General features: G+C 42.3%; 1 protein-coding gene across 1 annotated transcript in view; it reads left to right on the top strand.

Moving 5' to 3' along the window:
* The window catches only part of ENPP2 (ectonucleotide pyrophosphatase/phosphodiesterase 2), a 69,253-nt gene extending 43,247 nt beyond the window's left edge, over positions 1 to 26,006 (top strand). The window contains exons 14-27 of the mRNA XM_087706743.1: positions 36 to 161; positions 781 to 812; positions 1,916 to 2,043; positions 3,973 to 4,060; positions 5,679 to 5,766; positions 7,581 to 7,753; positions 9,914 to 9,962; positions 10,434 to 10,517; positions 12,457 to 12,593; positions 15,133 to 15,268; positions 17,297 to 17,374; positions 19,962 to 20,094; positions 22,458 to 22,614; positions 25,381 to 26,006. Coding sequence (XP_087562869.1) covers positions 36 to 161; positions 781 to 812; positions 1,916 to 2,043; positions 3,973 to 4,060; positions 5,679 to 5,766; positions 7,581 to 7,753; positions 9,914 to 9,962; positions 10,434 to 10,517; positions 12,457 to 12,593; positions 15,133 to 15,268; positions 17,297 to 17,374; positions 19,962 to 20,094; positions 22,458 to 22,614; positions 25,381 to 25,554 — 1,583 coding nt within the window. The 3' untranslated portion in view covers positions 25,555 to 26,006. The remainder of the gene's footprint in view (positions 1 to 35; positions 162 to 780; positions 813 to 1,915; positions 2,044 to 3,972; positions 4,061 to 5,678; positions 5,767 to 7,580; positions 7,754 to 9,913; positions 9,963 to 10,433; positions 10,518 to 12,456; positions 12,594 to 15,132; positions 15,269 to 17,296; positions 17,375 to 19,961; positions 20,095 to 22,457; positions 22,615 to 25,380) is intronic.
* Positions 26,007 to 26,310: the final 304 nt, after the last annotated feature.

Genomic DNA, 26,310 nt, shown 5'->3' on the forward strand with positions numbered 1-26,310 from the left:
CTTTTAATAATGCCTTGGTGCTGCTTATTCTGTAGGAATGGAAGACGTTATTTGTGAAAGAACTGAATATTTGAGCAACTATCTGTCTAATGTGGATGACATAACATTGATACCTGGAACTCTAGGGCGTATTCGTGCCAAAGCTACTAGTAATGTTAAATGTAAGTTTACCTTTCTATATTCACCCTGTAGCTTGAAATGTGTCCATTTTCTTCTGTGCTGTCTCTTATTTTTACTTCCAACAGTTATGGCAGCAGGGAAAATATTTATAAAGATGTTCCCAAATTCAGAGATAGACAGTTACTGTTTAGAAAGACAATTTCTCTTTTACCTGATTGATACAACGGGTAAATTTACCTACTTGATAAGGCTGGTTGTTAAACAGAGCCAGATATTTGGAGGGGGGAGGGGGAAACCTTGAGATCTAAAAGATTTTACTTCACAATGAATTAAATCCTGAGAACCACGAGCAAAGAGAAATTAGCTAGGGCATTTCTTCAAATGCTTGCAAAAAAAATTTGTGAGGTTCTATAGTGGGCCAAGCTTGCTAGTAGTAGTTCATCTTGAGATCTGAACTTCATTTTTTTTTTTACTGTCATGTTCTTCCTTAAGCCCTACAGTGAGTCTTCTGCAAGAAAAAAAAGCATCTATAATCAAACTTGTACTTTAATTTAGTGCAGCTAATTACATATGAACATTCATGTGTTGAAAATTCAGCTATTGGCATATTTCTGACTTTTCTTTCTCTTTCTGCTTGAAATCTCCTCATCCATTTAACAGTTGATCCCAAAGCCATTGTGGCCAATCTCACAGTAAGTATCTCTTTAATGCTCCTCTCTTTCTTAAAGCACATTTTAAAAAAAATAGTTCTGAATAGTTGGGTTTATTAATTAGGAGTGGTGCAGTGGCCTAGGGGTGGAGCTCTCACCTCACAATCAGGAGGCTGTGAGTTCGATCCTGGGTAGAGGCAGATATTTCTCTCTCTGGCCACACTGAGAATATTTCTGCTGAACAAAACTCCACACTGGCGACAGGAAGGGCATCTAGCCATTAAACACTCTACTTGCTCCGCTCAGTTGCCCAGACTCCATCCCGCAAGGGATTATGTAGTTGTTAAAGAAAGAAAGAAGTTTGGTTTATTAATGCAGGTGTGGCTTTAACTGAAGAGTCAGAGTGTTATCAGAGGAATTCTCATAAGTGTGGATTCCACGGAGAAAGTTGTATAATGGTTGTGGTGGTTCTAACCATGGTTTGCAGAAGTGCAAACTGCAGAATATCCACAAACAACAACAGTTTAGTTCCCAACATTTTCATCGGAGAGAGGGAAACTAAATTAAATGATGGATAAAAGCTATTTTGGAGCTGCTTTCAGACAGAAGAGAATCTGATGCTAGGATATAACCATTTGGCCTTGATCAGACCTGGGCTTTTTATGGGCCCTGGGGCTACAACCAGCCCTTTGTATATCCCTGCCAAGCCCACATGGGGTCAATTGGAAATTATAAATCAAATGTAAACAAATGTAAACAGATGTATGTGATGCATGCAATAGAACTGCATTGCTTTTAATTCCCCCCCCCCCAATGTATGTATGCGTGTGTGCATGCTTGCATGCCTATGCACTTTCAGAGCCCTGTTGGTTTGACCCCTCCATAACAATTCCAGTTTCTCATTTTCTTTCGGGAAAATTAATTGCCCTCTTGATTGGCTGATTATGGACTGCCAAATCAATGTCAGCTCTTCAGGACCACATAGATAGGTTTTCCCCAGGTGACAGTCTTACAGCTGTTCTTACAATGTCTACAAAATAGGGGCTGCTTATCCTCACTAAACAGTGATTTTTTTCCCCAGGAAGCAGGTAGGTTGGCCAATGTCTTGCACAGCCCTTCACTGAAATGTGCTTTCTTCGTTTCAGTGCAAGAAGCCAGACCAGCATTTCAAACCTTACCTGAAGCAACATCTTCCTAAGCGTTTGCATTATGCAAATAACCGAAGAATCGAAGATATTCATTTGTTGGTGGAAAGAAGATGGCATGTAGCTAAGTAAATACGAGTTTTCTTGTCCTTTTGACTTGCCGTAGATCTCCCATTTAACCAGATATGATGTCTGAAAACCAGTGGTGGGATACAAAATGTTTTACTACCGGTTCTGTGGGCGTGGCTTGGTAGGCGTGGCAGGGGAAGGATACTGTAAAATATCCATTCCCACCCCACTCCAGGGGAAGGTTACTGCAAAATCCCCATTTCCTCCTGATAAGCTGGGACTCGGGAGGCAGTAGATGGGGACGGGGCCAGTCAGAGGTGGTATTTACTGGTTCTCTGAACTACTCAAAATTTCCGCTTCTGGTTCTCCAGAACTGGTCAGAATCCCACCTCTGCTGCAAACTCCCTTAACTGATTAGTTCACTGTGATTTTGGGCAATCGTTAAGAAATCAGTTGTGATATGACACTTCTGCACCCAGTCTGTATGGAATTTTTTAAAAATACATTTTGGTTAAGTCTTTGGCTCAAAATCATAGTAAGAGCAACATGGGTTCCTTATTTCATAGTGTCTTCTGAGTTAAGCAACTAAAACATTCTAACATAATTTAGGTGGCCAGACTTCCTACTATTCAAAGCATCTTTATTTTACAAATGCATTTTTAGGTAGTACACAATAGACAATACATAACCTGGAGGCCAGATTCAGCCCGTAAAACAGTATTTTCCAGCCATTAAAAGCTCACTAGATTAAAGTCAAGATGTATTAAAAATTCTTATTTTTAAAGAAAAAAAATAACGTTGTTTTTAGAATTTCTATGAGAGATTTTTTTTCACTCTAATGCACCTTATATATAATGCTCCTATGATATGCTTATCAACTGACACTAATGCTCTGATAGGATAGTGGGGAATGGAAGGATTTATATTCCTTGCAGACAACTGGTCATTTGCATCCTTTTTAGAAGGTCCTTGAGCCATGGTGGTGCAGTGGTTAGAGTGCAGTACTGCAGGCGACTTCTGCTGATCACCGGCTGCCAGCAGTTTGGCAGATTGAATCTCACCAGGCTCAAGGTTGACTCAGCCTTCCATCCTTCTGAGGTCGGGAAAAATGAGAACCCAGATTGTTGGGGGCAATAGGCTGACTCTGTAAACCACTTCGAGAGGGCTGTAAAGCACTGTGAAGCGGTATGTGTTTAAGTGCTATTGCTATCTGTGTCCTCAGGGTCACTGAGTAGAGTTCCTGGTGTGGGACTACGAATGGATTTCCAGATGAAAAATTGCAGTCTACAGGAACCAGGAGCACTACTTAGGTGACCCTGAGGACACAGATAAGCTTCCAAGTATTTCAGTGACCCTCTAAAGGGATACAAATGACCAGCTGTCTGCAAGGAATATAAATCCTTCCATTCCCCACTATCCTGTCAGAGGTGAAGAAGCTTCTTGGATGAGAAGTGAAACTTCTTCAAAAGAAAAAACAACAACAAGAAAGTCCAGTTGCCTCCTGAAAAAGCACCTTTGCAACAACCATGACTTGGATGACTGAGAATCTCTATAGACTTCCAACAGACACTAATCTTATGATGGAAGTTGATGGTAGCACTATTTGTGCCATCAAAATGGGTTGAAATATGTGAGACCTGCATCATGATGCAATGGCATTAATCACATAATTAACCACAGTACTTTCCAGCTGCTGAGATGCAACTACATAGAGGCACACTTTGTACAATGGTGTTACTCTGTGTGTGTGTGTGAGAGAGAGAGAGAGAGAGAGTTTGTGTGTGTGTGTGTTGTTATTTTTGTGTCGTTGTGGCTTGCTGAGAATGCTGCTCTCCACAACCACCATTTGGGAAAGAAAACAAAAGTTCCTTTGTTTCTTTAGAGATTTCTGGATCAGCTATATTTTTTTTCCAGTCCACTGGAAGTTGAACCATAATGTTTATAGAAATTAACTGCTGATATATTCAAGAATCTTCTTAATATCTTAGGAGGCCTGGAGATGTGTTTAAGAAAATAATAGGGAAGTGCTATTTTCATGGAGATCATGGCTATGACAACAAGATCAACAGCATGCAGGTAGGGGCAATAAACTAATTGGAGTAGTCAGTAAGTAGTATTGTTGGTATATGTAATTTACAGTAACTTACAAATGTATATTTTAATTAGAAGGCTCATTTCTTCAGTCTTCTCACTATTGTTGTAGTGAGAAAATATCTTATCAGTGGTGGGTTCCGACTGCTTCGGCTGAACCAGTAGTAGTTTGGCGGCCAGGGTGGCTGGAACTGGCAGTGACCCAGGCCTGCCACACCCCTGAACCAGTTCTCCCGGCACCGCCATAGACACCACCATCTTGTTTTGGGGTTCTGTGCATGCACAGAAGCATTTTTATAGTAGTGCGCATGTGCACACAGCGTACATCAAGTGTGCATGTGCGTGCGCTGCGCGACCATGATCAAACCGGCAGTAGTTGCTGCCGGAACCCACCCCTGATGGCTTACTCTCTGGAAACAAATACTGTTGGTGTAAGACACCGGTAACTCCCCTTGGGGGGGGGTGTTCTGTTAAGATACAGCCTGTTGTGCCTTAAAATGGCTTCTACTGTACAGCGCAGGCAACAGCTTCACAGTACTCCACAAGGGGGCTCCCTCTGGTAATGGGGAAAATTCAATATTAGAAATTACGTTTGGTCCAGACATTTTCAACAAGACTTTGATTATTTTTGAGGACAAATGTATGGCTTCTAGGGGCACAGGGAAAACATTTGTAACTAATTTAATTATTGCCAAAATCAGGGCTTTTCCTGTCTAATACAGGATTAGGATAAATAAATATCCAGGCAATGCCAGGCTATCAGATAGTAAAATATAAAAACATATAAAATATATAACAGGGGAAAAAAAACCTCAAAACAAAAACAAAAATACCAAGACTAAAAACAAGACCACAAGAAGAAGAAGAAGAGAATTATTTGTAGCTCAGGGTTGAACTGTGGAGTCATTGGTACTCTCTGAGCTTGAATGGTTTCTTGCAGATGTTTCATTACCAAACATGCAGGTGCTTCATTACCAAACTAGTGGACAGGATGCTACCTAGTTTGGTAATGAAACAGCAGCAAGAAAACAACCAAGCTCAGAGGGCACCAGGGGTGGGTTTCAACCGGTTCGTGGCGGTCCCTGCGAACCGGTTGGTCGGTGAACCCGGAAGTAAGTAACCTCCGGGAACGGCGAAGGGCGCACCCGCCCGCCCGCACTCCTTACCCGGTTTTGACGAGTTCTGCGCTTCCACGCATGCGCAGGACGCATACAGCGCCTGCGCGATCCTCCAGGAGCAGCTGGAGCATCGCACAGACGCTAGTACGCATGCGTGCACCGCGCACGTGCACGAGGACGCCGCCGGAACGGGACGAGAAACCCACCCCTGGAGGGCACCAAGGACTCCACAGCAAGATCACAACTTATATTTCAAAAGAACTCTTGGCACAAAATTGCTCTCTTGACACAAAATTGGGAACAGTGAGCTGATTCAGCAGATCTTGTAAAAAGAGAGCCAGAAAGCATGTTTTGAACATAAAAGGGGGGCTAATCCCTGGAGGGTCCTTACTTTAGTCTTGATTTATTTTATTTCAGCAACAGAGAAGCTCACATAGGAGCTGACAACATTAATATTACTGTTTTTTTTTCTCTCTCTCTCTTAGACAGTCTTTCTAGGCTATGGCCCTTCATTTAAATACAAAACAAAAGTACCTCCATTTGAAAATATTGAACTGTACAACCTTATGTGCGGTAAGTAGTTTGAAAAGAAAATAAATAGTATATTTGATTTCTTTTCTCAACTTTCATTTTGCCTAATAGCTTATGATTCATTTACTTTCCTTCTGTAGCAAGGTATCTTTTTCATTCATGTTTTATTTATTTTATTTATAATACTTTTCATCTCCATCGAACAGTTTGTGAACTGGGTGCAATTATTTGATAATTCATAGTCCACATATCTGTTGTTATATTCATTATCATAACATTTATATTACAACTATATATCAATAATTATAATAATACATAATCATCATCATATAGCAAGGTATTTTAATGGAAGAACTGAACCCTAAATTTATTTTCTGTCTATGTAATCCTTGTATAGTGACCATAACTATGATCGGCAACTCTGTTGTTAAGCAAAGCAATCGCTAAGTGAAACTGTGATTGTGCTGATTATCTTATTTCAGCTTTGCTTTGCTTTACAGGACCTGCAATTACTGTAAAATACAAGGATTGGTTATAAAGTTACTTTTTCATCACTTTGTAACTTCAAACAATTGCTAAATAAGGAAATTGCTAAACAATAGCAACGGCACTTAGTCTTAGAATTATATACTGCTTCATAGTGATTTTATAGCTCTTCCTAAGCGGTTTACAGAGTCAGCCTATTGCCCCCAACAATCTGAGTCTTCATTTTACCAACTTTGGAAGGATGGGAGGCCGAGTCATCCTTGAGCCAGTGAGCATCGAACTGCTGGCAGTTGGCAGCCAACAGAATTAGCCTGCAACTCAGGACTTCCTGAAGGGAATTGAAAATAACAAATTAAACACAGAAAATAATTTCTGCATTAATCTGCAGACGTTAATTTCTCCATCAAAGAAATGGGGGTTCTGCTCTCAGTCCAGTAATTTGAAGTGTTAGCAAAACATACCAAATTGGGCATAATGAGTCTTAACTGAATTTATTTAAATTCAGTTCTTTCCAATGGTTTCATATTTGGATGTCAAGGCAGAGTATATTAAAACTCTTGGGAATGGTAGTAATCTAAACCTCCCTTCAAACTTACCATTACCGTGTTTCCCTGAAAATAAGACAGAGTCTTGTTTTCTTTTGAACACCCCCCCCCCCCCCAAAATAAGCACTTGGCCTTATTTTTGGGGAGGTCTTATTATTTTTGAGGTGCAGGAGGCAGTGAGCATGGTCACCTCATGGCTGCTGCTGTATTGCAATATTTTTGGGGAGGGCTTATTTTAGCGCAGTGATTGTTCTCACTGTCAGAAAGTTCCTCCTTATTTCTCGGTTGAATCTCTCCTTGTTCAGTTTCCATCCATTATTCTTTGTCTGGCTTTCATGTGCTTTGGAAAATAGCTTGATCCCCTGCTCTCTGTGGCAGCCCCTCAAATATTGGATATTATCATGTCTCCTCTGGTCCTTTTCTTCCCTAGACTAGCCATACCCTGTTCCTGTAACTGTTCTTCATATATTTTAGTCTCCAGTCCTCTAATCATCCTGGTTGCTCTTCTCTGCACTTTTTCTAGAGTCTCAACATTTTTTTTTATAGTGTGGTGACCAAAACTGGATGCAGTACTCTAGGTGTGGCCTTACTAAGGCTTTATAGAACTGTATTAGTACCTCACTTGATCTTGATTGACCTATTGGATTGACCTATTGAACAAACTCATGTATATAAAATTAGAATTCTCTCCAAGGAGTTTAGATATGTTAGGCAACCTTGCCTATCCTCACCCCATATTCTTGTATTGGTGTTTACATATGCATAAAAATTCTCCACTCATAAATACAATATATGTGACAGATGCTATTTTTAATTCTGTTCCAGATCTCCTTGGTTTGAAGCCTGCTCCCAATAATGGAACACATGGAAGCTTAAACCACCTCCTCCGGAGCAGTACCTACAGACCCATCATGCCGGAGGAAGTAGCAAGGCCACTCCATCCAGTAGCTACAACACCTTCGTCTGACTACGATCTGGGATGCAGTTGTGACGATAAGGTACACTCATGATATTCGCTGGGAGCTCAGAAGGGGATTGTTTCTAAACCAGCTAAGAAACAAAATATATTATATCTATCCAGAGCTGTGTTTCTCACCCTTAGCAACTTTATAATGTGTGGCCTTCAACCACCAGAATTGGAGAAAAATATCCACCTTTCCTTGCTGATAGTAAGAATGAAGCATCATTTGAAAACAGTACCAAATTCAAAGCTGGACTTTGAATGAATGTTTCTTAAGAGCACATTATCGCTGATTATGTGGTCAGAAATGAAGATTATCTCTGTGGAGTCTTTGGTTATTTTCTTGCAGACATTTCATTACCAAACTAGGTAATATCATCAGTGCTAAAAAGGAGTGGGGCTTGCCCTGTCAATGTTGGTGGGAATGTTCTTGGTGATTCTTTGATTAGGTTGTTTACGGATAGCTTGTTTGTCTATGTTAGTAGTTCCTTGATTGGAATATTGTGTACTTCTTGATTGTTGGTTTAGTATTAATCCTGCTGTTAATCTCTGCTTATCTGGGTGTTGATTGCTGGTGGTCTTTTTTGGGGGGGAAGGGGGTTGATTGTCCCTTATGAAGGACATGTAGATGTTGATCTCTGGGGCGCATGTGCTGAATGAATGAACAGAATCTGACTGTGTAAAGCTACAGTGAAAATAAGTAGATGTTTATATTCCTGAGGTAAGTGAGGTAACTGGTGAAGTGTCAGTATCCATCATATGATGTCAGCATGCAGTGGATTTCCACCTGCCAATTCTGGCATAAGCTATATTATATGATGTACTTATCTGACTGAGGTATGATGGTTCAGCGGTTAAAGATGCTGAGCTTGTCGGCTGGAAAGCGGACAGCCTGGGTTCGAGACCCGAGTGCCACGCAACGGGGCAAACTCCCATTCTTTGCCTCAGCTCCTGCCTACCTAGCAGTTCTAAAGCATGCAAATGCGAGTACATAAATAGGTACCACTTCTGTGGAAAGGTAACAACGTTCCATGCACCTTTGGCATACAGCAGGGGTGTTAAACTGGTGGCCTGTGGGCCAGACGCACAGGCTATGCCTACCCCAGCTCCGCAAAGGGAAGAAACATCACATGACGGCAACATGAGGGGGTAAGTTTGACACCCTTAGCAGATAGCACTGCTGGTGACATGCCCTCAAAAAATGTTTTCAGACAATACTGTCTCCCTCGGCCAAGAATGGAGATGGGCACTGTGCCTTAGAGTCAGACTTGACCGGCAGGGAAACCTTTATGTTTACATACCTGAGTATGTATAGCTGGATTTATTTATTTATTTATTTAATTTCTATAGTCACCCATCTTAACAAGTGACTCTGAGTGGAGGATGCTGGCGAACTATTTCCAAACCCATTCAACCCCAATTTCCTTGGAGAGGTTGTGCAAAATAGCATGAACTACAGGGACCGAGTGGTCTTGAAAACCCATTTTGATCTGTCTGATTGCAGAAGTTAGGCGTTAGCTGGTCGAGCATCAGTGGTGGTATTCTACAGGTTTGGACTGGTTCCCCTGAACCGGTAGCGGTAATAGCGGGTGGCCCCACCCACCTGCCCCGGTTCTATGGCATCCCATTTAGGTCCCTTTTTTAGCCAAAGTGCATGCACGGAAGCCTGAGCGCATGCGCAGATAGGCACGCGCTCACATTTGTGAACCAGAAGGTAAGGTACTGTATTTTTATATAGTATAAGATGCACCGGTGTATAAGATGCACCAAGATTTTTGAAGAGGCAAATTTAAAAAAAGTTTTGCACTCTTCGCAAAAACGGGCCCATTTTATGTCAAAAAAGGGGCATGCATAGCCTTTAGGAGGCTTATAGAGTGCTCCTGGGGGCAGAGGGGGGGGCAAAAACAAGTAAAAATGGCCCGTTTTTTGCTCATTTCTGTCCCCCCAGCCCTCAGGAGCCTCCTAAAGGCTATGTATGGCCATTTTTGCAAAGGGGGCGGGGTTTCTGGAGGCCAAAAGTGCGTCCGAAAAATACGGTAAGTGAATACTACCTCTGTCGGAGCATGCCTTTCAGTTAAAAAAAGAGTTGCCAGTAACTCTTTTAATAGGACCCAATTGGCTTTATCAGATAATAGAAATAAGATTAAAAGATAGAAATGAGATAATCTTTTCTTGTGTGTGTTTTTGTTTTAAATAGAATAGATTGGATGAACTGAGTCGACGTCCTTATAGCAAAGGAACAGAAGGTAAGGATCCAATAGAAAGTCCAATAAAAGACTGATTATTATTGGCAATCATATTACTGGTGTGTGGGCTTCTCTCTATAATTATGCATTCTAAATCATAATAAAATCAATCTGATTATTTTTTATTTGTGCATTTCATTGGTGTGATGAGATTCTTCAGTCCTTTGGTAGCTAACCTTTGATGAACGGAATTGCAAAAGCAATTTGATGGTTTCCAACAACATGTGTGCAAATACATTTAAATCAGTGAATTGCTTCTGCAAGTTAATCCAATAATAAACTAACTCCTCTTTTCAACCAGCTGTTCTAACTATACTTACCTATGAGCTTTTTTCCATCCTGTCTTCCCATCTCTTGTTGAATTAGCTCAAAATCCACTTGGTGCAAATTCACTGAGAGATCCACTATGCAGTCTTTATATTAAAGCTGGGCCTAAATGAAGATGTTATAATTTAAGATATTATTCAACAGCGAGAACCTACACAGGAGGAGAAGGATTTAATACCAACGACCCTGAGAATGTATTACCTGAGGATGGATGCGTCCCGCCACCAGGTAATCTTATTTGACTTGGCTTCTTTTTACCTCGTACAATATCTTAAATTATCTCTTGCTTCGTTAATCTAAAGACTGCCTAGTTGATCTTTCCTTTATTTTCCATTTACCAAGGATCCTGTATCCCATTCTGAAGAAAAGCAGGTTTGGATTGTCCGAGCTCAAAAATGTGGAAATAGTGAATTCTTCCTCCCAGCAAGTTTTGGTGGAATGTGTTTAGCAGTTGTGGGTGTGAGAAGACCCATTTCTGTCAGTCCCCGAAAACCAAGACATGTAGCGTTACCGTATTTTTCAGAGTATAAGATGCACCGGAGAATAAGACACACCAAGATTTTGAAGAGGCAAATTAAAAAAAAAAAAGTTTTTGCACTCTGCAGACCTCCCAAAGACAGCCTGTTTTTTGTGAAAATGGACTCATTTTTAGTCAAAAAAAAGGGCATGAATAGCCTTTAGGAGGCTTGTAGCATGCTCCTGGGGGCTGGGGGGGCAAAAACAAGCAAAAAACAGTGTGTTTTTTGCTCATTTTTGCCCTTCCCGGCCCCCAGGAGCATTCTACAAGTCTCCTAAAGGCTATGCACGGCCATTTTTGCAAAGGGGGCGGGATTTCAGGAGGCCAAAAATGCTGTATTCAGCGTATAAAATGCACCCAGATTTTCACCCTCTTTTTTGAAAAAGGTGCGTCTTATACTCCGAAAAACACGGTACTTCTAAGTAGCTTATTGTTGTTCACCTACAGACAGAATCTTGACAGACTTAAGCAACTATCTGCATTACTATAGATAGATTCTGTGAACTGCTAGGGAGGGACCATCTTAGCTCTCTTCCTGCCTATCAGACATTCCAAGATCCATGACTTTGACCTCTGGGAGGCAACCTCTCCCTCCTCAGACTCCAAACTATGTTCCACCACAATTTCACATGTTTGCTTCCTTTGTAGCTCAGACATCAATTACTTCCTTCTCCCCCTTTTTTGCATTTTTACATCGACCGATTCTATTCTATTTATATACCGCTGCTATCCACCTGTATTTATGGCAGTTAACATTAGTTAAAAGTCAAAAAGAGCAAGTCTATGTTCGATGGTATTCTCTGACAAAAGAATTCTTGGAAGCTTCAATGTTTGCATGATAGTTTTTAAATGCTCAATTCATAAAACTTGCCTCTACATAATACAATACAATACAATAGCAGAGTTGGAAGGCACCTTGGAGGTCTTCTAGTCCAACCCCCTGCCTAGGCAGGAAACCCTATACTGTTTCAGACAGATGGCTATCCAACATCTTCTTAAAGACTTCCAGTGTTGGGGCATTCACAACTTCTGGAGGCAACTTCTGTTCCACTGATTATAAATGTTACATATACTTTTTTGTCTTAAGGTCAGCATCTCTGCTTCTGTCATTTCTTTTATAATGTTATGTAGATTTGGACATAAGATATTTTTTATATTCTGTTATGAAAATCACTAGCGGTTGACTCTAATTCTTTCTCAGGTTTTACAAACTAATGGTTACTGATCTGAACTGCAGAAGCCTAGACAACCACAAGGTGGAACCAAAGAGACTCTTTGCGTCTCTTTGTCACCATCTAGTGGTTATGTAAATTTTGGCTGCCTTCAATGCTCCTTCTCTAGTAATGAACCTGTACTTGTTGTTCCATAACATAAAAAAGTCTCAAACTTTTTAATTTAAATCTCAATTTTAACGGTAATTTAGTGAAAGCATGTCATCAGACAGATGGAGACTAAAGACTTCCCCATTTATTCTCTCTTTCTGTATCAGCTCTCCATATCACTGCATTAAATCTTCTTTGTGGCACAGTTTGGCTGGGTGCAGGGAAAGAACACACGGACCGGTTTTTATTGTAGAATTTTGTAAAGTGGCTTTGATAACATTGTGCATTGAAGCTTCATTGTTCCTCTCCTGCTATCTTTAATTTACAGAGAAGCATCTCCTTTATGGCCGCCCAGCAGTTCTTTTTCGAACAAAGTACAGCCTCTTGCACCATCATGACTTTGAAAGTGGCTACAGCGAAACATTCCAGATGCCTCTCTGGACATCTTACACTATTTCAAAACAGGTCAGTAAGCTTGCCTGTTCTCTGTTTCAGTAGCAGGGGTGAGAAGAGGAGGTGTTGGTAGCATCCTCGGTGTCAGGTGTCCAAATAGCATCCGAAAGTAAATCAGCATCCAAGGCAAAAGTTTTCTCAAAGTTCTAATTTGTTAAGATAGCCTTGTTGGCACATCTGTGAAAAACCGAATCTGAAAGCTTCCAGGTTTTCCCACCCAGTTGAAAGTTCAAGATCCTGCCCCAACACCCACAAGTCCATCACAGGGTCCAATCTTCCACTGCCACTAAGACAGAGTGCACCTATCTAGTTCCGGCCAGGTGCAGAGACAAAGGATGACCTTGAGTTTCTAAGAAGAATGTTATTATGGCTACATATCACCTAACTCCTTATAATTACCCCCCCCCCCCATTTTCCCACAATAGAAAATGAATAGTACACAGTATGGCAGGCCAGAAGTCCAAAAGAAGAGACAGCTTTCAGGCCTGACACTCAGCTTATTTAACCTCTGTTCAGCATAGTCATTTTTTAATGTATGTAGTTTGCAGCTATATACATTTGAGGAATGAGGAAGAGGGTTGAGTGAACCAGTAACTGTTAAGATGATAGACTAGGACTGGGAAGACCCTCGCCCAAGTCCATCCTGAGTCACAAAAGCTCATGAGATTGCTTGGAACCTATCAGTCTCCTTCACAAGGGGATTGTTTTTAAGAAAAATTGAAGGAGGGCGTGCTAGTTATTTTATATTTTAACTCCTGGAAAGTAAAGGTAAAACATGGGTATTTGCATTTGTTCAATTCAATTGACCAGAATAAAAGTTTAAACATTAAAATAAAACAAAACAGAATAAGACATAGTAGCGCATTGCAAATAATGGTGAAATCATTGAGTGGCCAAAGTCTGCCTAATTTACAGACAGTATAACAGAATTTAGCTATGTTCAGAGAACTAGGATCATGCTGATCGGATAGTATCATGAGTACATAGAAGAGATCGGAATTTTCTTGGTCTTTTGTCAAGTAAGGAGTTATGAATGTATAAGTCCTTAGAGAGCAGGGGTGTCAAACTCAAGGCCTGCTGGCCAGATCCAGCCTTTGGGGGCGCTTAGATCTGGTCTGCAGGACCACCCTGGAAACAGTGAAGGGCCGGTCTGCGGTGCCTCTGCCAGCGAAAACTGAGCTCTGTTTTCACTGGTAGAGGGTTGCAGGAGGCCACTGCAGACAAAAATGGAGCTTGGGAGCCCATTTTCACTGGCTGAGCACTTGGGCCACCACAGGTGCCCCCCGACACGAGTGAGGTCAACCTGGTCATGCCCTACACACACACACACACACACACACACACACACACACACACACACACACCACTGAGGTCAAACACAACCTTGATGCGATTCTCAATGAAATTGAGTTTGACACCCTCGTTATAGACGGTGCAGTATAATGGGATATGAGTTGTGGTTTCAATGGCTCCATTGCCACAGGTACTCCTGGTTTACTTACACTTAATGTCTGTCACAACATCTTGCAGCTGACCTTGGAACACCACCTGTCGGCTGTGACCAGGGGGGCCTTTGCCCAGGTTTGCCTGGTGCACCAATTGTGGCCCTATTTGGACCGGGAGGCACTTCAGACAGTCACTCATGTCCTCGTCATCTCAAGACTGGATTACTGTAATGCGCTCTACTTGGGGCTGCCCCTGAAAAGTGTTCGGAGACTGCAATTAGTCCAGAATGCAGCCGTGCGAGCGATTGTGGGTGTGCCAAGGTACACCCATATCACACCTATCCTCCGTGAGCTGCACTGGCTGCCCATTGGTCTCCGAGCACGATTCAAGGTGCTGGTCATCACCTTTAAAGCCCTACATGGCCTAGGACCCAGGTATCTGCGAGACCGTCTTCTGCCACATACCTCCCTGAGACCAATAGGATCGCACAGGATTGGCCTTCTCTGGGTGCCGTCAGCGGGACAATGCCGACTGGCGATGCCTAGGAGTAGGGCCTTCTCTGTTGCCGCTCCGGCCCTGTGGAATGAGCTGCCCCCTGAGATCTGGGCCCTACCCACTCTCATGACCTTTCACAAAGCCATTAAAACCTGGCTTTTCCGGCAGGCTTGGGGCTCTTGACTCCTTGATTGAGGTCCAGCCCCCTCCTGATTGGGTGTTTGTTGTGTTTCCCTTTTTAACCTTGTTGTGTCCAATTGTTTTTAATAATTCTTTTTAATCTTTTTTCATTTCTGTAAGCCGCCCGGAGTCCTCCGGGATTGGGCGGCATAGAAATTTAATAAATGAAATGAAATGAAGTCGTGCCTTAGCACTTGGCCACCACAGGAGCCCCTGACATGAGTCCCAAATCATGCCCTCCATGACCATGACCACCCCTGGCTACACCCCCTCAGCCCTCTGAGGTCAAACACAACCCTGATGCAGCCCTCAATGAAATCAAGTTTGACACCTCTGCAGTATAGAATACAAGTATACAATATGAACACCAAAAATAAAATAAAATACATTGTTTCATATGTCACCTGTCTATCTTCTTCTTTCGATGCAGGCGGAGACATCTGGTGTCCCAGACCAGGTGATCAATTGTGTAAGACCTGATTTGCGTATTTCTCCAAGCAACAGTCAGAGTTGTACTGCATACAGAGTGGATAGACAAATGTCTTACGGATTCCTGTTTCCTCCCCGTAAGCTGATGTGGGGACACCTATCAATTTGTATATTTCTGGGCGTTGGCATAAAAATCAAGGGAAAGACCAAATCGGGAGCCAAACCACAAGCTTTGAGGACAAACCTCTGCTTAAATCTACAATCCAAGGATTCACCGACAAAACCGCGATGGACAAATGAGCGCCGTCAAAATCGCTAATTGATTTTTGACAATAGCACGCCGACAAATGCACAATGACAAAATCGCGACGAAACCATAACCCTAACCCTAAATTTTATTTTTTATTTTATTGTGCTTGTCATCGCGCTTTTGTTTGTTGCGATTTTGTCGGCGCGAATTTGTCGGCGCGATTTTGACATCGCGTTTTAATCGGCGCTATTTTGTCAGCGCGCATATGTCTATCGCGCAATTGTCGGGTCACGGCTACGAATATTCTCTACGATTTCTAAAAATCAAGCCGCCCATGCAAAATAGACGTTGAACACAAAGAACGTGTTCCTTTTGGTTGCATTGTTTTTGAGACTCGAGAGAGGAATTCTGCTAATTCCATGTTTCCTTGGGGCAAAGAGGCAGGAAGTGGCTTTAGGCTGAATGATTTCTTCACATGCTGGAAACCTTTTATCAAAGATAATAAGGGATCTGGAGGCTAAACCATTATGATGAACGATTGAAGGAATTAAGTATATATAGTCTAGCAAAGAGTAGGACCAGCAGTCTTCTAACACTTAAGGGGCTGTTGCAGAGAAGAGGGAGGCCAGCCTATTTGTTCTGACCTAGGCTTCCTGAGACAATAAAAATAACATGCTTAGTCCCAAGAACCCTCTTTATTTAAACAGCTATGAATTATGTTCATTCACAGCCCATAATGATTCACAAAATGTCTGTGACGAGTCCAACAGAAGTCTGCCACAGTCTTTCAGAGTAAGGCTGATAAGTATCCCCCCCTTTATCGCCCTTGAAACGCTGCCAGAGACTTAATAGCCAATTAGTTTTGCAAGGTCAAACGGAGCACAGAGTCACAACTGAGCTTCAGAGTTTAAACCGACCAGAATGAACAAAATTGCTTCCTGCAAAGGCTCACGTCTGTTTGCTCCTCTTTTATGTCTTATGGGATGGGCCAATCATCTCCAAGCCTTACTCCAGAGTCGCCCTTTTTGCCTTAATTATCCTTGCCTTCTGGAAGCTTTGCGCATACAGAGTGGGAGCATGCTCCCACTGTTCTTCTGCCTTGCTGATGTCAGACTCTGGAGCAGCACATGACTCTCAGCTAGCCCTGGCCCCCTCTATGCCTCCGATGCTGAGCCCTCGTCCGAGCCTTCCCCAGTCTCCAGGACTGGCCCATATTCCTCCCCAACCTCCTCACTGTCCGACTCTGCTGCCAGCTCCACAAGCCGCCAGCGGACCACAACACTATTCTCCAAAGCAATAGCAATAGCAATAGCAGTTAGACTTATATACCGCTTCATAGGGCTTTCAGCCCTCTCTAAGCGGTTTACAGAGTCAGCATATTGCCCCCAACAACAATCCGGGTCCTCATTTCACCCACCTCGGAAGGATGGAAGGCTGAGTCAACCTTGAGCCGGTGAGATTTGAACAGCCAAACTGCAGAACTGCAGTCAGCTGAAGTAGCCTGCAGTGCTGCATTTAACCACTGCGCCATCTCGGCACCAGAGGGCAGGACAGGAAGTAATGAGTGGAAGATCATTAAAGAGAGATCCAACCTAGAACTAAAGAGAGATGTCTTGATAGTGGGAATAATTAAACCAGAAGTTGTGGGTGCTCCATCACTGGAAGTTTTCAGGAAGAGACTGCTCGGCCATTTGTCCAGTATGGTATAAGGTCTCCTGCTTGAGCAGAGCATTGAACTACAAGACCTCCAAACCCTCTTCCAACCCAATTATTCTATGTTCTTCTAAGAATATGATCTCCACCAGTTCTTGGTTACTATGTAGAACTAGTTTTTACATGAACCCTGAAGTTTACCAGTGTAATTAATTCTGGCATGCCATAAAAACATCTTAATTATTTTTTTTTGAATTTTCAGAACTCAGTTCCTCGGTGGAAACAAAGTACGATGCGTTCCTGATAACAAATGTCATTCCTATGTATCCTGCTTTCAAAAGTAAGTACACGGTTTTCGAGGCAGAAGGGCATACAAATGTTGGTGAATAAATAAAAATAGTTTTAAATTTTGCTTTGGAGAAGCCAAGTGCTTGCTTTACACCTTGATGAGAGTTGAATTAGATTATTTTCAAACAACAATGGCCTCACACAACTGGGTAGCCAGCCAAACAGCTATTTTAAACAGCTGGATGGGGAAGGTTTTTTTAGCTTGGTCAGAAACTTAGAAGCTTTGATTTCAAGCTCTTTAAAGTGACAATAAAGTTTTATCTTCTCTTCTCTCCTCTCCTCTCCTCTCCTCTCCTCTCCTCTCCTCTATTCCTATTCCTATTCTATTCTATTCTATTCTATTCTCATTGTGAAGTTCCTTAAAATATGAGGAGAATGAAAACCATCATCTACCTAACTTAAACAACTGAAAATGCAATCAGAAAGAGATGCCAGTGGCATCAATGTTAATATAGGTAATGCCGTAAGGAAAACAATACTGGTCCAGCTCATTTTCTTTTTGTAGGAGTAGAACAATGTGATATTTGTCCAGTCTGCACAGCAGTGCCACCCACTGAAAGGCTCTTTAGTTCTTTTGTTCGTGCTCCTCTGTTTGTTGGGAGTAGATCCCTGTCTTTAATATTGGGCCTAATTTAGAATACATAGCTAATATTTTGTGGTACTGATAGTCAGTTAAAATATTCATTTTTCCCCGTCTTAGAATCCTACTAACATTCAGTTTAGGTGGCCTCTTCCCATCTTCCCTTCTTTTTCTTCCTTCTTTCCCGCTCTCCTTTCCTGCCCCTTTTTGGATGCTCAGATGCAAAAGGGGAAACATTTCTCCTTTGGTTTTGCTTTTAGTTTATTTTGCTAGCTTTCTGCCAGCGAAAACAGAGACCGTTTTCGGCCTAGACTGTCTCCTGGAGCCCTCTGCCAGCACAAACTGAGCCCCTCCCAAGATCCATTTTCATTGGCAGAAGCACTGTGGACTGGTCCGCTGTTTCCACGGCTGCCCCGCGAGCCAGAATTAAGCACCCCGTGGGCCAGATCCAGTCCACGGGCTTTGAGTTTGACACCCCTGGGTTAGAAGGTGGGTGCCCAAAGGATTAAATAAATGGCCCAGTCTAGTTAGGACCTTTGTGGCTCTTTGAGTGTTTAAAGTTGCCAACCCCTGTTATATTCCAAAGGTGCTTTTCGCTTCTCATCTAAGCACATTTGGGGCAATGATGACCTTGAGAATCTCCATAGACATTGAGTCCTTCATTCTATCTTTAACAGAAGCAGGAGTCCTCGTTTTAATTCTAGCTACTTGGTGGACTTTAGCTTCTGTCCTTCCTGTAAGTGCTGACATGAATGGCATGCTCTGGATCCCATTGATTAAACAACATCATCTGATAGGACTTGGGAAGTGGAGCTTCCTCTGTCCGAGTGTCTGTCCTCTGGAAAAGCATCCCACCCCACTGCAGAGATCCCTCTGATCCCTTCCCAGGGATGGTCTTGAAGGCATGGTGGTCTTGCTAGGTGGGTGGCAGGCCATTTATGGACTATGTATATTAGGATGAATGTTTTATTGGCCTTCCAGATGTTCTTTTTTTGTTTCCCCCCCCCCCATGTTTTTATTAGTGTAAGCTGCCTGGCATTGTTATGGAATTATGGTGTGTGGGTGAGTTATAAATCTAATTGTCAGGGTTCCAAGTAACACCCCCACAAAGAAGACTCCAAGGTTTGAAGTTCCTCAATGTTCCATTTTATTAGAGATGTCATATTGGCACATCTGGAAAAACCCGAATCTGAAAGCTTCCAGGTTTCCCCCCACCCAAATCAAAGTCCAGGTCCCTGCCCAGCACCCACATGTCCATCACATGGTCCAATCAGGCACCATCCCAACTGGAGATGCCTCCCAGTCCTACCACTCCAGGTGCAGCGTGTCAGCGTTTGTTGCATAAATTCCAATCCAGAAGCATACATTTGATGCAGCTGGATTCATTAACTTCTTTATATACATAAGAATAGATGGATAAATGTACAATACCAACAAGTGGTTCTTCCAAGTAAACACAAGGCAGGAGAGTTGCAGGCAAACACAAGCAGTTAGCTTCATTTCAGCAGACAAGCGCAGACAGACTGCTAGTTTACTTCTCAGAGCAGCAGACTGCTTAAGTTTCTGTTTCAATTCTCTGTACAGACTCAGGTCTGTTTAAGCTCCCATTGGCTGACTTAGTTGCTATGCCTATTCATTGGCTGACCTTGTTCCCGTGTCTCTCCCAGTCATGAATATTTTAACACAGACACAAGATGTTCTTGACTCTCTGAGAAAGGAATGATATTTTGGCTATATATCTTCCATACTCCATATAATCCCCCCGCTTCCAATTTCCCACAGCATTAAATGTGGCAGGCCTGCAGGCCGAATGCAAAAGATGGCTCCCAGGCCTGACACTAATGAAATAAAATTGTGGGCTTATTACTAATATTTCTATATCGTCCTTCAGAACATCTCCGACTTTACGCAAAAAATAGTGTTTTCTGCTGTGACGTAATGCTTTTTCTGGTAGTTTTTTGGATAATCTTTCCTGCTTTTTTTTTTTGTACATCTACAGAGGTGTGGAATTATTTCCAGAGGATTTTGGTGAAGAGATACGCCATAGAACGGAATGGAGTCAATGTGGTTAGCGGACCAATCTTTGACTATGACTTTGATGGCTTGCATGACACCCCGGACAAAATCAAACTGTAAGGACCCACTACTATTAAACAAGCATACATAAAATAAAAATGAACAATCCCTAAAGAGAAAGGAAAATGAGTATATAAACAGCAGCAAGGACAAGGAGCGATGGATGGAAACTAATCAAGGAGAGAAGCAACCTAGCACTGAGGAGAACTTGAAATGTCTTTGAATATTAGTAGCTTGGGTTGGTAGTTATACTGTTGGTTTGAGCTCCAAGCTTGGTGATTTGGTTGCAAATCTAAAGGGGCACTGAAGATGTCTCCTCGAATGGGGACAAAACGTTTGCAACCCAATCGCCAAGCTCAGAGCTGAAACCAACAACATAAGAAGAATTTTCCTGTCAGTTAGAACAATTAATCAGTGGAACGGCTTGCCTTCCGAAATTGTGGCTGAGCCAACATTGGAAGTTGTTAAAAAAGAGATTGGACAGCCATTTGTCTGAAACGATATAGTTTGAGTTGAGTTTGAGTTTTATTTCATTTGTATGCCGCCCTTTTCCCTGAAGGGACTCAGGGCGGCTCACAACTCAAGGGAAGGGGGATACAGACAGTTAACAACAACACAGAAACAATACATAGTTAAAACGCAACAATCCTACCATTCGAGATAGGGGCAACGGTTCTTTAGCCCCAGGCCTGTCGGAACAGCCAGGTTTTAAGGGCTATGCGGAAGGCCTGGAGGGTGGTGAGGGTTCGAATCTCCATGGGGAGTTCGTTCCAGAGGGTCGGAGCAGCCACAGAGAAGGCTCTCCTCCAGGTAGTCGCCAGTCGGCATTGGCCGGCGGATGGAATTCGGAGGAGGCCTGCTCTGTGCGATCTAATCGGTCTGGTGGAGGTAATTGGCAGCAGGCGGTCTCTCAAGTACCCAGGTCCAATACCATGAAGGGCTTTATAAGTGACGACTAGCGATATAGGGCTTCCTGCCTAAGCAGGAGGTTGGACTAGAAGACCTCCAAGGTCCCTTCCAACTCTTGTCACTCTGTTAGAAAGAGAGAAGTAAAGCAAAAGAACTTGTAATTAAAATGGTATCCCAAGTTCACCTGATTGTTATTCATTCATTTATTAAGAAAGTTTGTATGGCCATCCAACTTACAGTTGGGTGATTTTGCGTGGCTTACATTTTTTTTAAAAAAAAATCCACCATATAGAAATTATTAAAAACTCCCACCTCACTTCCCATGGCGGCAATCACGCAATCAAAGCAGACATTTTGTAAATTTAGAGAGGAAAACAACATTTTCAAAATTCACCCAGCCTGTTCAAGAATTATTTTTTCCAAAGGGAGAAATAATGGGACTTTCTGATTAACAGTACATATGCTTTTCTCAAAATTGGCTAAATCAGGCATGTCTGAAATCCAGTCTTTTGTATCTGGAATTATTGGCATTGGAAATAAGTTTTAACACAACCCAGACCCCTCGTCTATCTGGCCCAACCTTGTCAGTACTAACTGGCAACTTCTCCCCATGAGTTGTTAATCCATGCTACAGAAGGTTTGGCTAAGAAACTGCAATTTTTTTGTATCTGTTCCTAAACCCTGTGATTTATCCAGAAACTTTATTTGGCTAACTTCCCTCAAATCCTTTTTTTACTTGCAGCTATAGAAAGGATAGGGTGGGTCAGTGATGCTGAGATTGTCAATCAGAAAGGTTGCCAGTTCGGCGGTTCAAATCCCTAGGGCTGCGTAACAGAATGAGCGCCCGTTACTAGTCCCAGCTTCTGCCAACCTAGCAGTTCGAAAGCATGTAAAAATGCAAGTAGAAAAATAGGAACCACCTTTGGTGGGAAGGTAACAGCGTTCCATGCGCCTTTGGCATTTAGTCATGCCGGCCATATGATCACTGAGAGGTCTTCGGACGGCGCTGGCTCTTCGGCTTTGAAACAGAGATGAGCACCGCCCCACTAAAGTCGGGAATGACTAGCACCTTTTATAGAAAGGATATTTAAGTATTTTCTTACAATAGTTGGCTGTTAATATTTTACTTTTTTCTCTTTGTAAAAATAAACCAAAAAACACCTTTATAGAGATTGAAGAGTAATGCATGCCGTGATGGGGCTATTTTGTCCCTCATGATCTGCTAGGTAAGGATTTCTTTTGTCCAAAAGACAGTTGGAATAATTGATTTCAGGTGTGTCCAAACTTGACTGTTTTAAAACTTGCGAACTTCAACTCCCAGAATTCCCCAGGCAGCAATGCATTGCTACCTGGGGAATCCTGAGAGTTGAAATCCAAAAGTCTTAAAAGTTGCCAAGTTTGGAAAACCCTCATTGATTTAAAACTAATAAATCAATGGTAGATCATTTTCTCAGAACCTATGCTTCTCCCTTATCATTTGTAAAAAGATGAAAAACCTTTTATCTTCTAGGTATGTGGAAGGAAGTTCGATCCCAGTTCCAACTCACTACTACAGCATCATCACAAGTTGTTTAGACTTCACTCAGCCTGCTGACAAGTGTGACGGGCCTCTTTCAGTTTTGGCATATATTTTCCCGCACAGGCCTGACAATGATGAAAGCTGCAATGTAAGTTCCAACTTATTCCCGTTGAATGGTGCTGGGCACCAAAGTGCCAACATCAGACCCAATGGTCTTTATGTTAAACAGTTGCAGAATTAAAACCAATCCAAAGGTGGTGGAAAAGACCAAAGAGGCAGGATGGCTACATAAGAGAACCTGTTCAAAAGGATTGATTGATGTTCTCCTGGCTTTTTTGAAAGCCCACTGATGGCCAAATATGGCCTTAGGTTTTGCCTCAGTAAACACTCTCCAAGTACAGGAGGATCAGAAGAACCTCATCTAACAAAATGAAATTCAGTGGTGGGAAAAATAAGGCTATACTGGGAAGCAAGGAAAATCTAATGCACAGGTACAGAATAGGTCAGTGATGGCGAACATTTCCGGCACCAAACTGCAACACGTGTGCATGTGCATGTGTGTGCGCCAGAGCACCGGAAACCCAAAGCCCAGCTGGCTGGCGTGTGCATGCCTGTTTTTTTGGCTGGGTTTTTTGGCTGTTTTTAGACCAAAAACGGCTTGAAAATGACCCCAAAATGGCCTGAAAACAGCACAAAAAAACGGCCTGAAAACAGCCCCCAAACAGCCTGTTTTTGGACCATTTGAGGCCATTTTCCAGCACTCTGGTGCCCGCAAAGACCAGTTGACCAGTGTGCATGTGCTTGCTGGAAACCAGAAGAGCAGCTGCCGACCGTGCACATGCCCATAGAGGGCACTGCATGCCAGCTCTGGCACACATGCCATAGGTTTGCCATCATGGTACCTTTCTCAATAGTAGTAACTGTGAGAGGGATCTTGGAGTCCAACCATTTAAACATGAGCCAGCAGTGTGCAGCAGCTGCCAGAAAAGCCAACACAGTTCTAGGCTGCATAAACAGAGGGACAGAATCAAGATCACATGAAGTGTTAATACCACTTTATAATGCCTTGGTAAGGCCACACTTGGAATACGGCATTCATTTTAGGTCGCCACGATGTGAAAAAAAGATGTGGAGACTCTAGGAAGAGTGCAGAGAAGAGCAACAAAGATAATTAGGGAAGTGGAAGCTTAAACATACAAAGAACAGTTGCAGAATTGGGTATTGCCTCGCATAATAATGGAATGGTCTCAATTGTGGTTGTAAATCAAGAAATACCTGTAATTAGTAAACATTATTACTGATTATTGAAAAGTATAAAATATAATGTAGATTTGTTTTTCGTTTTTCTTTATTAGTTTATACCGTTTGGGGGTTATCACTTTAATTTTTTAAAATTTAATTAGCACCACGGGGGGCGGGGGGCATTTTCACCTTCCCCAGGCTCTGGAGGCTTTCCTCAAGTTTCTGGGAGGGTGAAAACTGCCTACTCTGGAGGCCCTCTGGAGACTGGAAACTACCCTGTTTCCGGTCCAAAATTTCTGGGAGACCCATTTTTCCTTCTTTGAGCCTCCGTGCAGGCCCTGCCCTTACCTCGCTTCCAAAACAGACCACTCGGAGGCTCCTGGGAGGGGAGGGGCTGGGTGGGCAGGGCCAGCCAGGAGTGGGATTTCAGCAATGGGTCCTCTATCTGGTTGTTGAGTGGGCGTGGGCATGTTGGGCATGGCCTAGTCGGCCTCCTGCACCACAGCGGGGGACGGGGGGCATTTTCACCTTCCCCAGGCTCTGGAGGCGTTTCCGGACTTCCAGAACTTCTAAGAAGCCCATCTTTCCCCAACCCGGAGTCTCCGCACAGGCCCTGCACTTATCTCGCATCCAAAACGGGCTGCGTGGAGACTCCTGGGAGGGGAGGGATGAGTGGGGTTGGGTGGGGCCAGCCAGGGAAGGGATTTGGACATTCTCTGAACTGGCCATAACATTAGGTGTTCTGACCACCACCACCACCCCCTTGATGGCTCGTTAACAAACGCAGGCAAATAACTTAAAAGAACTTTTCTTTATCAGTTTTCAGTTCAAACTGGCTTCAAGCCCAGAAAATAACATAAACATAAATCTCTGATAAGAATTCAAAACAAACGCTTACAAGCAATATGCACTTCTTCCAAAGTCTTCACGGAACAGTTTACATGAAACACCAAAGCACTTGTCCAAGTGTAACAGGCATAAATCACGATTAGTAATCAAACAATCTTTTACCAAACACGGAACACACGAAGGAACGTATGTTGACTCCAGCAACTGGGGCGTGGCAGCATCTGTCCTTTTACCTCCAAACCTCCTCCCACAAGCCCCAGCTACATACTGAATTTTGTATCCTGTAAAAGCTCTCAGCAGAACTGCTGAATCACCACACTGAATTTTGTATCCTGAAAAAGCTCTCAGCATAACTGCTGAGTCACAACAGTTAGGTATGGGTTCTTCCGAACCTGGGTGAACCCGTAGCAGCCCACCCTTGATTTAAACATACTATTGCTGTTTATTGTGTCTGTTAAGAATATTATATATACTTTATTCATTAAACATGAAACTCAGCCAACTGAACATTCAAAAATGCATCACAAATACCAGTGACTGGTGCTAATGGTTGATACAGTTTGCTGCCAGCATCCTAGGTATCAACCAAGTACCTTCTTAAAATATAAGATGTTCCGAGGAGTGCAGTTTTTTGCAGTTCCGCTGGTGTTATTGCAGGAAGCTGCAATTTGTTGATGTATCTTGTAAAATTCCTGGACGTGGTGCCAAGTGCCTCAATGACAATGGGTATCACTGTTACATGCTTCATCCATAGTCGTTAAGCTGTTAAGATCATTATTGTTGTTGTTATTGTTATTATTATTTCTTATTTTCTCCCTTCCAGAATTCTTCTGAAGATGAATCCCGGTGGGTCGAAGAGCTTTTGAAAATGCACACAGCGAGAATACGGGATATCGAACAACTTACCGGCTTAGATTTCTATCGGAAGACCAGTCAAAGCTACTCAGAAATCCTTTCTTTAAAAACATACCTGCATACATTTGAAAGTGAAATTTAACTTTCTCTTAAAAATTCAGCCCACCCATCCTCTCATGAAGTGCTGTATATTTTTATATTATATTTATTAATTTGAAACAGGACATTAAAATTATTAGTGTATTTTTAATCTTGCAACAAATCTTTAAAAAGTATTAAATCGGTGTCTGTTGTGTTTTGAATCTTTAATGTAAAGCATATGTTTTGTTTTTTTAAAAGAGCTCCTGATGTGCAGCAGCTTAAAAGACTCTCTTGGTTCAAAGCTTCTTAAAATGGTACAGAAGAATCACTTACTTAGGTGGAGGAAATGTAACTTTTATTGCATTCCCTTGTGCCGTGCTTCCCCCCCTCCCCCCAGTCCTGTATTGTGTATTATACATGTAAAATGACAATGATTGTTAACTATGTGATAGACATATTTAAGCTTCATAGAGAATAGAAACTTAAATATAATAAAACCACACATTTAGGGTTTTTTCATTTGGTGTTCCTTTCGCAATGGCAAACTATTTCCCCTCTTGTTTTCAGGTTGATCCTCCGTAGCACAAGCATGGTATCATTTTACTGAATGACCCTCAAATTATACTGATTTTTAAACCTAGGAAGCTGAAAATAGTCACCAACTTACAACCGTCATTGAGACTGGAATTACAGTTGTAAGTCATGTTGGTTGTTAAGCGAGTCACCACAGGATCATGATCAATTTTATGACCTTTTTTTGGTGGTTAATTAATCATTAAAAGAATCCATTATACCTAACAGGTGCATTATTATTATT

The sequence above is a fragment of the Thamnophis sirtalis genome, unplaced genomic scaffold (genome assembly GCF_051295495.1).
Source record: "Thamnophis sirtalis isolate CommonGarterSnake01/CBP01778 unplaced genomic scaffold, rThaSir2_p1.2 scaffold_2, whole genome shotgun sequence".
Classification (NCBI taxonomy): domain Eukaryota; kingdom Metazoa; phylum Chordata; class Lepidosauria; order Squamata; family Natricidae; genus Thamnophis; species Thamnophis sirtalis.